The sequence below is a fragment of the Zeugodacus cucurbitae genome, chromosome 3 (genome assembly GCF_028554725.1).
Source record: "Zeugodacus cucurbitae isolate PBARC_wt_2022May chromosome 3, idZeuCucr1.2, whole genome shotgun sequence".
Lineage (NCBI taxonomy): Eukaryota > Metazoa > Arthropoda > Insecta > Diptera > Tephritidae > Zeugodacus > Zeugodacus cucurbitae.
In genome coordinates, this window is record NC_071668.1 from 27989657 (window position 1) to 28006628 (window position 16972).

General features: G+C 33.4%; 1 protein-coding gene across 10 annotated transcripts in view; it reads left to right on the forward strand.

The window, feature by feature from the left end:
• The window catches only part of LOC105212871 (neural-cadherin), a 246526-nt gene that overhangs the window by 106765 nt on the left and 122789 nt on the right, over positions 1-16972 (forward strand). For 6 of the 10 annotated variants that reach the window (XM_054228303.1, XM_054228308.1, XM_054228305.1 and 3 more), the window contains 4 exons: positions 163-948; positions 1962-2195; positions 2257-2448; positions 6625-6815. In XM_054228303.1, the coding sequence (XP_054084278.1) occupies positions 163-948; positions 1962-2195; positions 2257-2448; positions 6625-6815 (1403 nt within the window). Of the gene's footprint in view, positions 1-162; positions 949-1961; positions 2196-2256; positions 2449-6624; positions 6816-9066; positions 9258-16972 lie in introns of all 10 variants that reach the window. The other 4 variants (XM_054228304.1, XM_054228307.1, XM_054228309.1 and 1 more) reach the window with 1 other exon arrangement.

Sequence of the window (16972 nt, forward strand, 5' to 3'; positions counted from 1 at the left end):
TTAATCCTGTGATAGCTCCACTTACATTAAAGCTCTGCAATTTCTTATCTCGGGATTTCTCATTCGATCTTAAAATACTTAATACAATAACAGAATAATAATTAATACTTTAACAGATAAATTTTGTCATATCTAATCAATAAATTTTTTCTCCCTCCGCAGTTAACAATTCGCGTCACTGATGTCAACGACAATGCGCCGAAATTTGAATTGCCCGATTACCAAGCGCATAACGTCGACGAAGACATACCGCTCGGCACAAGCATACTGCGTGTCAAAGCAATGGACTCTGACTCGGGTGCGAATGCTGAAATTGAATATCTCGTTTCCGACGATCACTTTGCGGTCGATTCCAATGGCATTATTGTCAATAATAAACAACTCGATGCTGACAACAACAATGCCTACTATGAATTCATTGTGACGGCAAAAGATAAAGGTGAACCCTCCAAATCTGGCACTGCCACTGTACGCGTCTACACGAAAAATAAGAACGACGAGGAGCCAAAGTTCTCACAGCAAGTATATACACCGAATGTGGATGAAAATGCTGGACCTAATACGCTTGTCACCACCGTGGTGGCTTCCGATAAAGATGGTGATAATGTACGTTTCGGGTTTGTCGGTGGCGGTACATCGTCGGGACAATTCGTTATAGAGGACATAACGGGTGTGATACGCTTACATAATAAGGCCATTTCATTGGATCGTGACAAGTACGAGTTGAATGTGACAGCAATGGATGACGGATCGTGTTGTGTTAATGGTGATCATACAATACACACCACCACTGCTGTGGTTGTAGTCTTTATTACGGACGTGAACGACAACAAGCCCGTGTTTAAGGATTGTGGCACCTATTATCCAAAAGTGGAAGAGGGTGCACCCAACGGCAGTCCAGTGATAAAAGTGGTCGCCACTGATGAGGACAAAGGCGTGAATGGACAGGTGTGTACTAACTAGATATTTTCAAGCCTAATGAATGAATTAAATATTGCGAGCTTATAAGTATGAGGATAGGCATAGAACAATAATAAAGTAAAGCTCTGAAAATAGGGATGGTTATAGCGCTAGTGGCGTTTGGCAAAGCGCAACTGCTATGAAAATGGCAAGCTATTAGTTAAAACGACATGACACAATACAAATTGCTTTAAGGTGAAACGTGCCTTGTTGTAGTCGCTCGCCTCACCTGGTATGCCAGCAATTTATGAAGCCAATTAATAAAGTCAAATGTTAAATATGAGCCGAGTCAACTTGCTGCGAATCAACACCGTTAATTTAGTGGTCGAGTGAATGAGCTACTAACCAAATACTCAAAGCGCACGCTCTTAGTATATTATTTTATAAACACTCAAGCGAAAACAATAGACTGCCATGGCATTGCAGTAAGACGAAAGTCGGTGTATTTCCGAGAAAGTGTACTTGACCAGGTTATTATGCTGAGTGAATGATTGGCCGCCAAAATGAAGAGCACTTGTGCGCGGTCATAGCACATTTTCTCTTTTGTTTTTGCATTGAAACGAATTGCCGCAATTTTGTTAGCAAGTTAATTGTAATTTTTTATGTTTCTCGAGAAACTCATAGTGAATTAATAATGTCCTCGTTAAAGAATACAAATCTTAGTATACGCTCGCAATTAATGAGTAGCCAGTGCGATGGAAATATTTATTAAGGTTTTCGAGGAAGAGTGAAACTGGCATTAATTCGATTTGTTATTGAATTTTTAAGAATACACGTTTTCGCCCATAAGAGAGAATCGAATATTTATTAGTTTTAGAATAAATGAAAAGAAGAATTTTGGATTACATAAGAAAAATAGTCGGCAACTTAGAGTATTATATACCTTATGAGAAGTGATTGATGATGAAGAGGATTGATGAAGTGATAATAACCCAGGGCTTAAATTTTAAGGTTAAAGTTATCTTTGATGAAGCACCGTTTAATGCTTTGCTTTCACTCAGGTCAAATACTCAATCGTGCAACAGCCGAATCAGAAAGGCACGAAATTTACTGTCGACGAGGAGACCGGCGAAGTGTCAACCAACAAAGTGTTCGATCGCGAAGGTGACGATGGTAAATTCGTGTCTGTAACTGTAAAGGCAACCGATCAGGGGGAGCCCAGCTTGGAGGGTGTATGCTCGTTTACAGTGGAAATCACAGATGTTAATGACAACCCACCGCTGTTTGATCGACAGGTGAGTACACATACAAAATATAAAGGAAATTATATTAATATATAATATTTTGAACTGACAGAAATATGTGGAAAATGTGAAACAAGATGCAAGCATTGGCACTAATATTTTACGTGTCTCCGCCTCAGATGAGGACGCCGATAATAACGGTGCTATCGTTTACAGTTTAAGTGCGCCATTTAATCCCAACGACTTGGAATACTTCGACATTCAAGCTGAATCGGGTTGGATCGTGCTGAAGAAGCCACTTGACGTAAGTTATTCGTTTACCGATGCACATCTATAGATGACATTTTTCTTACTTTTAACATTATTTGAATTCAATATATTTATTTTGCTTTAACTAACAAGTATTTTAACGGATGAATTTTAATATGTTTTTGTTAATATGTACTTTTGAATTTCAAAGGGTTTTGATTTTATTATTTTACTAACATTTGCGTAAACTGGTATGATTTAGGCGACAAAAACGAAAGTGAAACATATACCTAGCTCGCTGAATTTATACCTAAATTATTTAATTCAATAACTTATGCCACTTAAACGTGGCTTAGTCCATTAGTAATGCCTTAGTTCAACAAATTTAATTTCTACATATACATTTAAGTAATTCTCTAGACAAAATTTGCAATGATTGGAATTTTTTGTTTCGTTAAAATTTTTAGTTCAATTATTTTTCTTACTATGCACCATCCTATGTTCCATTGAAAGTCTAATTTAGAGTTTTTCACCAAACAACAAATTACAATTCGATGTTATTCATTCATAAAAATGTATAATTTCATTTTAATTTCAATAGTATATAACACATAAATATCTTTAAGAGATAAACAATTTGAAAATGCATTCGAATGAAACTATATGCAGTGCAAATTTTTTTAAAGCATATTAGAAAATAATTGCAAAGTGTATTTTCTACTCAATCAAGGCGACCGTTACGCCAAATTGTTAAAAATATTGAATTTTTTGAAAATGAGTGCTAAATCCTTAAGCTTACTTTCAGTTTTTGGTTAGTTTATAGTAACATTGTACAAAAAGAAAATAAAATTCTCTTGGTTTTCAGTTTTGAACAGCGAATGTTTTTATAACATAAATATTCGATGTTCGTATTTTGTTTATAGTTTCCCGAAAAACGCACACGAAATTGGTGACGGCATTATATAAAAGCAAGATAAGTTAATTACAACAACAATAAAATTGATTTTTAACATTTTTGAAACCCCTTTGTTATATAGAACTCTTTAATATTATTAAGAAAATAGGTGAAAAATTAAAACGTTGGTGTTTTTTGGCTATTGCAGTGCTTAGTATGTAGTTATAGTAAAGTTAGGACGGCCGTAAAGTTATAGCAGGGTTGAGGTATTAACAAACTTTTAGGTATACATTTGTGTACCAAAACTACATAAATTATTGAGATTTCACATTTTTAATATAATTAGTAAATAAGTGACATTTTCTACACTGCAACAACACACACCAATTAGCAAAATAACAACAATAACTAAAGACTTAACTGCGGCAACTGTTTTAAAAATGATGCTCATTAACGATGACATTTTTTCGAATATCGTATTGAAGCTTATTTCAAAACAGACATATTTGCTAATGAAAATATAATAAAAACTGATCGACACTTTTAATTTTGTTTTTGAAATGATATTCTGTACTACTTACTTAATTTTGTGATTAAAACATATTTTTGTTCGTAAGTAGAAATTAACCATTTTGTTGTACCTTTTTCTTTTTGTACAACAAAAAACAAATTTTTGCCAATTTTTATCACGAAAACATTTTCGTTCGAAAGAAAAGAGTGGCTGACTAACACTTTTTTGACGGTCAGCTAAAACTTTCGTGGTGTTTTCCAATAATGTTTTCAAAATCGGGAATGCATGTATACAAATGTAGGCGACAAATATATCTCAATAATACAAATAACTATGAAATAAATAAAATATTATAACGATTTTTGAGTGTTAAATTGTAGTGTTTACTTTTCTGTTTCGTTAACTGCACCTTTTGATGTTACATTCATTTGTGTTATTCTATAATTTATTGTTGTTTTTATATTTTTTCTTATTGATAATAATTTAATAAATTCAATAACTAAAGCATTTCTTAATGATTTCTTTCATATATGTATAAACTATTATGAATATACAACAATTGTGCGTTACCTCGCGCTGCATCTCAATGCAGGGTTGCTATCCAGTAAGTACAATGTATGTACATACATGCTATCGCACTACCGTATACAACTGTACCTGTCCCGAAAGTGGAAAAGCTCATACATTTCTATGCTTGCTGTATCTGTACTTAGACTCCGTTGCATAGTAACGCACCATACCATTCCATTTAATACGGCTAATGAAATAATGATCCATCTCATCATCAAATCTAATTTCATTCGTAGAGGAAGTAGTCGATAATTACTGGCAGTTTTTGGCGATTATTTAAGAACAAACAACTTGGTGGCTCTTCGTAATACGTTTTATTTATCTGGGAAGGATTTAGTTACCGCTACTTAGATTAGTTTTTGATTAAGAAAATCAGTAAGTCTCATACTAAAGATCTCTAGAGCAGCATTCTTTTGAGCACTGAGAACAAGAAAAAGTCTCTGTTGGCTAGATCCGGAGAATACGGCGGATGCGAAAGACAAATATTCGTGAGTGATATGTCCAACACATATTTTTGATATCCTTAGATTATTAGCTCTTTCGATCAATCTCCTTTGACGGTGATCCTAAGTTTTTGTATATGTGACACGAAATTCATTTTAATCCCTTTTTCATTAAATTCCATAACCATTTATACGAGAACTATGAACTTTATACGCGTAACCCTTGAAGGTCAACTCCAACTACTTATTGAGTGTGGCTTCTCCTTATAGAAATGTTATGGACTTTTCAGCTTGTCCGATCTTTCGTTAATATGGCTGTATAAGATGTATAATATGAAGACATTCACAAAGTTTAAGGGGAACTTTTCAGACGACACACCTTCCTTAACCCTACTTAATAACTTCAACAAATATTGTGATCGGCCAAACCAAAGTCTGCGCTAAAAACTTTAATATAAATCTTATTTGTTTATATGTATATGTATTTTAGGCATCAGAGATATTAATTCTTATACTAGTTTTATCCCCATATTTTTGTATATTATGCCGGAAGCACGATTTCTGACTTTTTACTTTAAGTTTAAGGTTTAACTTCCCTATTTAAGGCAAACAACATGATTTAGTTTTACTACGAATAATGGTTCACAGAAGGTATGCATTCTTGATATATTTGAACCTCAATAGATTATTTCACCCCGCCTTCATCCATTCAACTTCAGGTACTTCGGTCCGGCAAGATTTTTAGCTTCACCATGTATGCCTATGGGACAATGTCTTTATTATGATTATGGCGAGATGTGTCTCCTACAATTCGGAGAAACTCTTAAATAACTGACTATTTTGACTTTAAGATAATATTTTAATATTAACAATACAGTAAACTAATATAGTTAATTATAAATGCCTGTTATATTTCTTTTAAACGAAAAGTTTGTCGGTTCGACATAGACCCTTCAGTTACTTAGGTTCAGTGAAATCGCTCATTAAGCCATTATAATCGTCTTCTGCTCTTCCTACGTACATATGTATATCCCCTACAGCATTGAAATCTTTGAATTAGTTGCATAGAGAATTCCACATATTGGCAAAAATTAATAATAACTGAAACATTACCTTGATAAACAAATATCAAACAAATTTTAGTTACATTTATTTGTTATTTTTTACCGTTATTTAATTAGTACATGTATAATTTGTAACTTTTAGTTTCATTAAATTTTTCATACTAATAATATGTAATATATGATTAAATACGCCGAAAATGACTTTCATTAGCAAAATACTGATGATATAAATTTAACCAATTCGACCAACTAATTCAACGCACTTACCAATTTAAAATTTGAACGGTCGCTTTCAACAACCAGAGACCGTATTATCTACGTTCTCTGCTGTGACAAAAGTTTATCGTAATATCAAATTAGCAAAGAAACACACCACATTAACGAACCAACGACTGACACACATGCTCGTATTAACTGTAATGAAATGTAACGTTAGCCGAGAACTTTCGTGTAAAAACTTAACTTAGCTGAAAGTTCCTTCATACTTTTAACACCACTATCCGACTTAAAATAAACAGTATTGCGTTGTAACTTTGGTGATACTGCTAATAAAATAACTCATAGTCAATTTCTTAGAGACTGTTAAATAATTTTTACGATGTGTATGTATAACATAACATAATCACAAAAACCCATTTTTTCTTTTTACGCATCGACAACACTTTGACACCATACTTTTAATATATATCGCAACTATATCGTACGGTAAAATATGACCAATTCACACACACACACACATATAAAACAGCGCGACCGTTATCGTTTACGGGTGCGCGCCTCGGATCGTGGTGAACCACCATCCTATGCCGATGTCGATGTTGAATTAGACGTAGTCGACCGCAATAACAAGCCGCCAATTTGGGATAAGAGCATATACGGTCCAATACATATTCGCGAAAATGTCACTGTGGGTACGGTTGTAACATCGGTGAAGGCAAGGTTTGTATATATATAGCGCTAACTGTACACAAGCGTCGACAAGCTGCATAACATAACGTGTAGAATCAACCTAACAAAGTGCTACAAAAATAACCAAATGCATAAAATATTTACCATTATTTTTAACATTCATACCACTACGTAGCAAAAAGCTTGTCGAACTTACTTACAGAACTTATACTATACATCAATAAATTTCCTCTTCATACTAACTTTTTGGTACCACTAACTTTAACATAATTTTAAGAAGCATATTCTAATGTAATATTAACCGATATTTGCAAGCAACTAACGGCAGCTTTTGCGTGAACGTAAAGGACTTTTTGAAATAAATTCCCAAAACGGGGATATTTTTGTTGGTGCTTGTGCCGCACGCTGAGTGCAAAGGGCGAACACACCACTTCACATTCGAAACATTGCTGAGCGGTGAGCGTCTAAAATACTCGATGTGGTGGAATAACCTTTGCGAGACAGCACTAGCGTCCCTGCTAGCTGGCAACACCAACGCCAAGCTACGTTCACAATGGATTTTTGAATTTTGAAAGTGCCTTAAAGAAAACGAAAAACAAATTTATGAATACTTATGGTATTAAATGCATATTAAGTTTACTGCTCTCTCCTTGCTCTCAACGTTGTTTCCTGGCTCCAAAGAAATTGCAAAAAAATCAACATTTTGTATTGGACGCGTGTTTCCCACACATCCTCAAACGAATTGGAATTACAAACATTTTATGCTTCGCCCCGAAACCCAAGTCACAATGTAAAGCCGTCTCATCTTATGATTATTGCCCACACAGACACACCAATCATGAAAGAACTTTACTTTAAAATTTATTAACACAACAACAAATGTCTAAGGTTTTGGTTGGGTTTGGTGAACTTACAACAGCTATCGAGGAAGTATTATGTGTTTTAGGTGTACGGAATTTAGCACTTTTACATTGAGGAAATACTTATAATGTTACTATTTATTATGTTTAGGCTAAAATTTAGGGTTTACTTATGCCAACTGCGGCTGTACTAACCAGGCTTCAGGTAACTAATTTGTTTATAATCTGTTTTTTTTTTTCTAAAGAAAAATGTTAAAAAACAATGCCATTGAATGCTTTGATCTGTATAAACTCTGTACGCATTTTAGTGTTTTATAGTGTCATTGGTACCAGTGAACTAATTTTAAGTAAATATCTACAAAAATATGCAATATTTTAACTATAACTGCACAAACGTATTGTTTTCATTTCCTTCTCATAGTTTTGCTTTACACTCATACTTTGAAATGCATTTCAATAATTTAAGAAAAAGCTACTTTCTTCAATATGCATATGCTAATAATTATGCGAAGCAAGTAATTACAAAGATATGTAATTATATAAAGAGATTTATTTTATAGCAAGCGAACTTTATTTTTATAATTTATTGCTATTTTTGGTTAGCTCATACTTAAAATGAGAAACGTTCGACTTTTGCTTGGGCCCTTTTGTTCTTATTGTTTATTAGTAGCTTGCTCCATTAACAACACTTTATTAGTTAAAAAAAATATTTCATTATTTTGCAATAAAAATTGCTTTCAAACTTCGCCTTTCTTTATTTTTCCATTATTTTTCAATTTTACATTTGGTTTTTCTATTAAAAATCTATGGGCTAGGATCGAGACCAAAAACAGAGCGCATTGTTTTTAACGAAAATCTACGAAAATAATTTGCACTGCCTTAGAAAATATAGTAAAAATTTATACATACAATAAAGTTTTTTGCTTTTCACAATGTTGTGTGAAATTTTAATTTTCAGCAAGAATTTTGTTTTTTATTTATTTTGGATTCTAATGTAATTTTTTTATATTTTTTTTTTGTTTGCAAGTTAGCATAATTCCTATGTATGTTATTTATTCGTTTGGTTGTTGGCGCTTTTGATACTTTTTTGGTTAACGGTATACTATTTTTAAGCAATTTACCAACTTAATAACTCAACAAATTTGCTAAAGTTTACAACTTATATGCAAAAATATACATAATTTTTGTATTTTGCCCTCTTTTTTATAATTTCAAAACATACGAAAAATCAAATCGTTTAACCATAACAACATTTTTGCGACGCTTCATTAAAAAAAAATTATAAACGATGAAATGAATGCGAAAAAATTTTTGAAAACACGATTTGACACACAACGCGCCTGATATGCTACTGTACGAATTTATATGTGTGTGTAACTATAATCAAAAAATATATATGTATATGTGTGTGTACCATACAGCGTGAAACATATAAATTAGAGGCAATGGCGCAGGACAAAGGCTACCCGCCGCTGTCGCGTACCGTCGAGGTGCAAATCGACGTAGTCGATCGTGCCAATAATCCGCCCGTATGGGACAATACGGTATACGGGCCGATTTATGTCAAGGAAAATATGCCAGTCGGTGGGAAAGTCGTCTCGATCAAAGCCAGGTCTGTTTGAAAAACGAAAAAAAAAAAACAAAAGAACATTGCAAACACTTTTTGTATGAAAATAAACCTAGCACTAGAGTTGATTTTGGAAATTGACAACTAAAATATGTAATACATATATATAAATTATTATTTAAAATAAGTATCCATTAGTATTTGTATAACTGGAATTCAATTTTATAATTATTACACTTTAACTTATTTACTATTTCATAGAGTTTTTATTTTTAAGCTCTTTCGTATGTGTTTGTTGAAAAAATGAAGTCTCGCCTAAGTTGTATGTGTCTGTAAACTGTTCAATGTCAGCTGCACTTCTTGATCTAAATCCTTTAAATATTTCCTTTCTGAAATAATTATTTTTCGAAAAAATTATCGACGAATACGCATATTCTCAATTAATATAATTAATTAATTATATATAATTATTAATTACTGCTAGTATGACAATTACAATGACAGTGAAGTGAATGTAAGAGACACAATGAAAATTACAGCGAGAGTAAAATTGACAGTGTTAGTTGACAGTGACACAGTTGATAACGACAGTTAATACTAACAGATAATTTTAGCAGAGCGTATAATGTCCTGCCTAGTAATGACAAGAACAATAGAAGTAACAATAACATAAAAATAGTAGAGACTAATTTTTATATCAGTCGATGATTTTAATCGAAAAATACTTGAACATCCCGTATCCTCCACGACCTCCTAGTCCCCTTCATATTACTCCCATTAATCACATTCATCCAAGCCGCGCACTTTTCAACCAAACACTTTACCTTCAACACATTCATGCGTCCATAGCACCCAGCACCAAGCACCAAGTACTGTCAAGCACAAAAATCAACAATAAGCAACCACATTAAGCACACTCACATATGTATATATACGAGTTTAGAGTATGTACCTTTCTAGTTTACACTAGGCGTTTTTATTATTTGCACAGCCGCTAGAAATCTGCGTAAGCACACCGTCGCAGCCAACCAAACAAGCATGCACCACATATACACTCGCATAAACACACGCTTGCCACACATTAGTTACATGTAACTGCTTTGAAATGTTTATGCGCACACAACCCCACATACATACATACATACACAACTCATAGATACATAAGTATATAGGTAACTGTGTATTTATACAAAATTATAACTTATTATACGCCATTGTTTACATTAGCTCCTCTCACACACCTTCGTTTCGTTCGTTTTTTTTCACCAGAGCATTAATTGCAGCAACTCATACGCCCACGTGTTTCCTCGCTTTAGTAACATACTTGTGTCCCCAATAGCCAAGTACCACGCCTTCCTCATATGTGGCCGTTGCACATAGCGCTAATGACACTTCTTCCTTCCATTCGTTGGCTGACTTTTTATATTTAACTACCTTTATATCTTATTTATCCGCCGCCCCGCGGCAGTCCGCTCTTTTCATAAGCTTTTCTGCAAGCCAATATTAAAGCTCTTAACTCTTAATTAATTAAAGAGGCAATGAGATATGAGTGCAGCTAAGCTCGCCGTGTGTGTGCGTGCCAGCATATTTAGTAATTTCATTTATAAATATGTATATCAGTTAATTCTTTTTATTTATTTATTCTGAAAAGTGAAAATATACTGCGCACATTTGCACTTTCGCCCGAACTGTGTCTGCGGTGGCAAACTTTTTTAATTTAAACATGAATAGATAGCTTTTTGCAAAGATATGATGTTGCTGCAACAGATGTGCGTAGTAGCAGTTAGCTGTGTATACAGAGGATGAGTAAATTGTATATATAGTATATATGCTTTTGAATATACCTGTTTCTATATATTAATATGCATTTGATTTTTGCATTTAACATTTGGTTTGAAGCATTCAGAATGAAGTAATTCTAACTCATCAGTTGGACACTAATATTGGGAAGTGACTAGTCCCTTGTGCAACTGACCGCAAAATACTACTTGTGAGATCAGTTATTAAAAATTATACTGAAATTAGGCATTTATTTTTCTAGTTTTCCTTGAAATTCCAGCACGATCTCGAACTTTCTATAACGTCATTCATATTCAAATTTTTCAAGACAGGTGAAGCAGATTTAACAAGGGTGTTTAATTTAATTAATAAAAAATAATTTAAAAAAATAGGTAACAGCCTCGGCGACTGCCACTTCATTAATGCACACAAAAGGTGTATCCTATTTAACGAATTCTTGCACAAATGTACATAATGCAAAGTACTGATTTCTTTGGCCATTATTGCAATAAACAATTTATTCCAACAAAAGTAATACGTTAACATAATATCTCACACTTTTTGCACATAAAAAATTATAATACAAAATAAGTATTTTTTGGTTGATTAAAGTGCATTAAAGATTATTTTAAAACAATGTAAAATAAAGTATGCTGATTAGAAAAGTACAGCTAAAATGGGAAAGTCTTCATAAGTATTTATATCTAATAATTTTTTAAAACTCCTACAAAATTTCCCACAAGATAACAATAAAAAAATTATCAAAATTTGCCTACATGGATTTTTCGGCCAAGAACTTTTATGTTTCATACGGATTCTAAATTTTTTATCGAGACTAAGTTGTGTTTTTTGATAAAATCTAAAATAATATTGAAATTCCTTAGAGTAAAAACTGCTTGAATTTGTATATATAAAATAATTAATATTAATTTTCAAACGAACTTGCAAACTGTCTAACTTTCTAAATTCCCTACTAGAATTCTGTTCATTTTAGGCATTATTTTCGTGAAGACTCTTATCTTTTTCCTATTATTTTTTGAAATTCATATAAAAGCAACCAACTTTCCTTCTCAACATACACAGCCACTAAGCGCACCAGCACCATCAGCACTGCCACTTAATAACTAAATACTCGACTATCGGCAAATATTCGTTTAAGCTACTTGTCTGTACTCACTCAAATCTAATATTAACCGCACCAAAATGCTATGAATAGCAAGTAGGTAGCTCTAAGCATGCACAGCAGTAGCGCCGCACAATTTTCTTGTAAGCGCACTGAAATAAGTTTTGTTTATTTAATCATTTTTGAAAAAATATATTTTCTTTTTCATAAGTAAAAAGACTCGATGTTAAGAATTCTGAGGCATTGAGAGTAATATAGCTTCCGCTATTACTAACAAACTATTTGTGAGAATTTTAGTAGAGCAGCAGGCAATGTTTTAATATGTAATAGTAACGAGTTAAGGAACAATGCAATTAGCATAGTGTTAGGGAAAATATTGTTACAAAATATTAAGAATTAAAAAATATATATATATTATACGTTTTGTTTTTACACATTTAGTTAGCCAAACCGTTTTTATGAGAGTTATTTGTGTGAGAATGTTTGATATTCCTGCGTGTTATCTGATTCTTTGTACATGTGTGTGTCAGTTGACGTGCATTTTACTGCATATTAGTTGGGTTTAAGGCGTTTAACGTAAGTGCGTACATGCACGTCTACATGAAAATCTAGTTACGTACTCACTTACGTAATAATAACCCACACTCGCACTGGTAAAGCATACTTATGGGCGCTCAACACGGTAAAAACTATACCAAACACGCGCGGAGGTCATAGGAAGGCATTGAAACCAAAAAAAAGATAAAGAACAAAAAAGAAGAGGAACAGACAACAAAACAGCCATTAAGTGCTACTTCTTCACACGTTTTTCGCTTAGGCACGTTGCACAGCAGCAACGGAAATATGAGTGTGCGGTGATTTTTCCGTTTGTCAGTGAATGCAGCGGTTAATGCGGATGCGTTGGAAAAGTGATGCCTTCCTTCCATGCAATGTATGCCTTTCTCTGTGTGGGTGGGTGGGGAGGATTAGTTTTTCTAATTTCACTTTTCAATTTATTTTATTTTAATTTCATGCTTTTTGTTTTCACTTTTCTCTCTGTAAAATAATTTAATTTTTTTATAGTTTTTTACATTGGATTCTCCATCGCATGCAACGGCTGCTCTATTGTTGTCTGTGCATCTGCGGAAGCTGACGTTAGGCATATCCATGGCAATTTTTTTTATTGTTTTACAACATTAAGCGCGCTATACCTTGTGGCATGCAACAATGGCTCGTTGGAAAAAGCGCTCAATAGCGGCAAAGACTACTTATGAAAATATTATTACGACTATTATCACGACACGTCGGTGGTCTTTGTGCCACAGGCAGCCTGCAGTCGCTATATTCACTGCCAACCGCAGCCGCGTTACCGCAAAATGTGCATGGCGTTTCTCTCTTGCAACAGCGCGCACACTTGAATACTCTTTTGTTTATATGTGTTTAACGGTGTTAACATTTGTCGTTTGGCCCCACAGACAACATCGTGTTTATTTGCTATTATCATAATGCGTTTTAAGCTTTATATTCGTCGTGTGGATGTATAAACATGCCGTGCAATTTAGTGAGATTCTGTACACAAACATACTGAATTATTTTCACTGCATTTTCTCATGCATGTCACTTCTATACTCTTAGTAAAAACAACGAGTACATTTCTTTATGTTTGTTGTTGCCACAGCTCCGAAAAGAAGCAGATACTGCCAAAACATCATAAATAAAAGCAAACAAAAAGTGTGCACATGACATCAGCAATGATAAAGAAAATGAGTTCTATAGTGCAGATAGCTTGTTGGAGTCCTCACTCATCGATTGCACAGACTTGCAATACACGAACGGAAAATATGTAGACGAGCAAATTTTTGTTGCTCATTATCGGGATCTGCATTTTTGTTGTTGTTAGTTGCTTGAACAAAGTGTATCCGATTCTTCTGTCATTTTCTCAAATACTTGTAAGCAAAAAAAATCTCCTCGTGGGAACAGGCTCTACGCAACTTATGCACAGCGAAAGTTACTAAAAGGACAGTTATGGTTCTTTGCAAGTTGAAAGCTTTTCGGACTACATTACTACAGATCTGTCTTTCAGACCAATATCGTGAAGTAAAAATAAGGCGTCAAGGGTGCATCTGCTCTAATCATCTATTGTAGTAATCGTAGGTTTATGTAAAGAAACATTCAATAGACTTTCAGTATCAAACTCAAAGCATTACAGTGTACTCTCGAAAAGTAAATTCTCAGAAAGTAAATAATCGCGGAAAAGTTAATCATTTTTAAGATTACACATGCACCAGCGTTTTTTACGATGTTGCAAAAACACTTACTCTCTTGTTTATCGCGTCTTTTTAGTAAATAAACTCTCCTACTTGATCCACTGGTTTAAAAATGAAAACGATGCAAATCAGGTGTCAGACCTTTTGAATTGTCGTACAAAAATGGTCAGAAAATATATTGCAAAAGAAAAAAAAACAAAAGAATATTCAAGATTTTTTCTCTTTATAGTAAATACATATGTATGTATGTAAATGTAAATATGTTTTTCATGTAAATCCATATGTTTTATTGAAGCAAATAAATGAATGAATTTTTTAAGTTTAAAAATGCATTTAATATTATAAAAACAGATAACTTATGTATATATTTGGAAAAGTAAATTATTCGAAAAAGTAAATTACACAAAATACCAATCGATTTACTTTTCGAGAATATACTGTATTTGGCTACCTAATCATATGTGTATAAAAACGAAAAAAGCACAAAGGGTCCCTCCAAGGAACATACGTAAAAGTGTCACCCGAATCGCATATTGAATTCGCATTTTGAAACATGTGGCAGCACTAAACTCTCCATTCAATGTTTACTAAATAAGAAACACATATCAATGCACCCATGTGGATACAGAGCATTTTATAATATTGACCGGTAGTTGCATTGGCGATAGCGCGACGCACAGCAACAGCAACTCCAACTGCTATGTTATGCGCTTTTTGCGTGACTACACAGCTAAAATTTTATGCACTAATATATTTACCGAACAACTCTTTTTTTAATAAATATGTGCCAGTGAGCGAAAATTCAAGGGGACAACGGTTGAATATTTATGGTTACTGCTGTTGTTGTACAAGCAGGCGCAAGTTGCACAACACTTGTATGTGGTAAGTGAAGTTGTGCAAACTTGTACGCATTTCCCACACCTTTACCTATCTACGTAAAATACACTGGCACATGCATATTGCAATACTGTGATCCAGCCTCCGGCCAACACATCGGCATGCGACATGTCGCTGTTCAAATTCCATTGCTCCAATTCCGCTCGACAGGCGCATAGAGATTGTGTGCCCAGTATCGCTGTGCGTAGCTTCCAATACATTTTATGTGTTTCATATACTCAGCAGCGCGACATATTTCGGCCTGTTGCAGCGCAATGCCATACTCCTAAGTTTGCGAGCGAAAGAGGTCACACGCTCCAGGGCAGATTGCGCACTTGCTCAAATATTTGCGCCTGAAATGCTATATTGAATGTGCGCGCGTGTGCGGGTGAGAGCGCCTCCAGCATAATACACTAATATGTGGTGAAGTGCACGCGTGCTGCAATTGTCGATGCATACGTTAGATAAATTATATTTTAAATGCTCTCAAATTTAAATAAGTTACAATTTTAGAAAGACCAATGAACATGCACGCATACTTACTAGTAGTACTGTATTGCAGATTAAAGTTCATATATGTAATTGTAAATATATTAAATATTGGACAAATATTAGATGTGTTTATAAACCAAACAGAGGTCTCAGGTATATTGAAGTAATGAAAACACATAATATAGAGTCTATAACCTCAATGAGAGCTATTTACGTTGAACTAATGTGACAAAAAAAAAACTTTTATAATTGAGATGTTTTATATAATTTAAACCCCATGGTATTAACCATATATTAAATATTTCTTGAGTCCAATTTCCATTCATCTTTCCAAAAATCGACTTTCATGAGTTTTTTCTTAACAGTTTCAAAAATATGTTTCGAACATGCCTGTGTCTTATTCTTCCAACAAATATTAGGCCCCGATATACATACTATTCTGAAAGGTTTAATGGGATGATCTTTCTAAAGTGTTGGATTATGTTTGAGATGATATTTAAAATTGAAAAAAAAAAGAATATTTGATTACTTAAAAATTTCTACATTAGTGCCTCAGTATAAGTTCATACTTGTATATTACTATTTATTGCTAAAGAATTCAAATAAAACTACAAAAAAAGGAAATTAATGAGGGTAAATTTGCCAGTTGAGAATTATTTAGGAAAATCAATTGAATGCTGATGGAGAAGTAAAATTTGCTTTCGGTGTTCCTATTTTACGAAAAATTGTTGTATGCTGAATGGGTTGCAGGAATAGAGTGAATTTCTGGATAAATTAAAAAAAGTTTATTTTTGTAATCGATACATAATTTCATTATGCTCTATTTATTTCATTGAGGGATGGTGTGAATGTATTCAAGTATGTTTGAGTGAGAGGGATTGCTAATAAACATCTGATATGGTATAAGATTTTAGACAATAACTTTCGTTTTGGCTTGGCATTACATCTCATATAATTATAATATCTATAAAGAAATTATTTAGGTTAGCGTAAGAGCTTTTCTACGAATTTGACTGACTGTTTATAAATGTATAGGTCGAAAAGAATGTTAGTAATATTTACCACACACTATTTTTTAAACAGGCATTTATTTATAATTTGTACTGAAATTAGCAATCCACAATCTATACCACACGAAACAAAGCAGTATTAAAACGAAGTATTTTCTGAAAAATCATTAACAAATATTTAATTAAAATTACTTTTAGTTAAATACGTGTGTGTGTGTTCAACACGCATTGTTC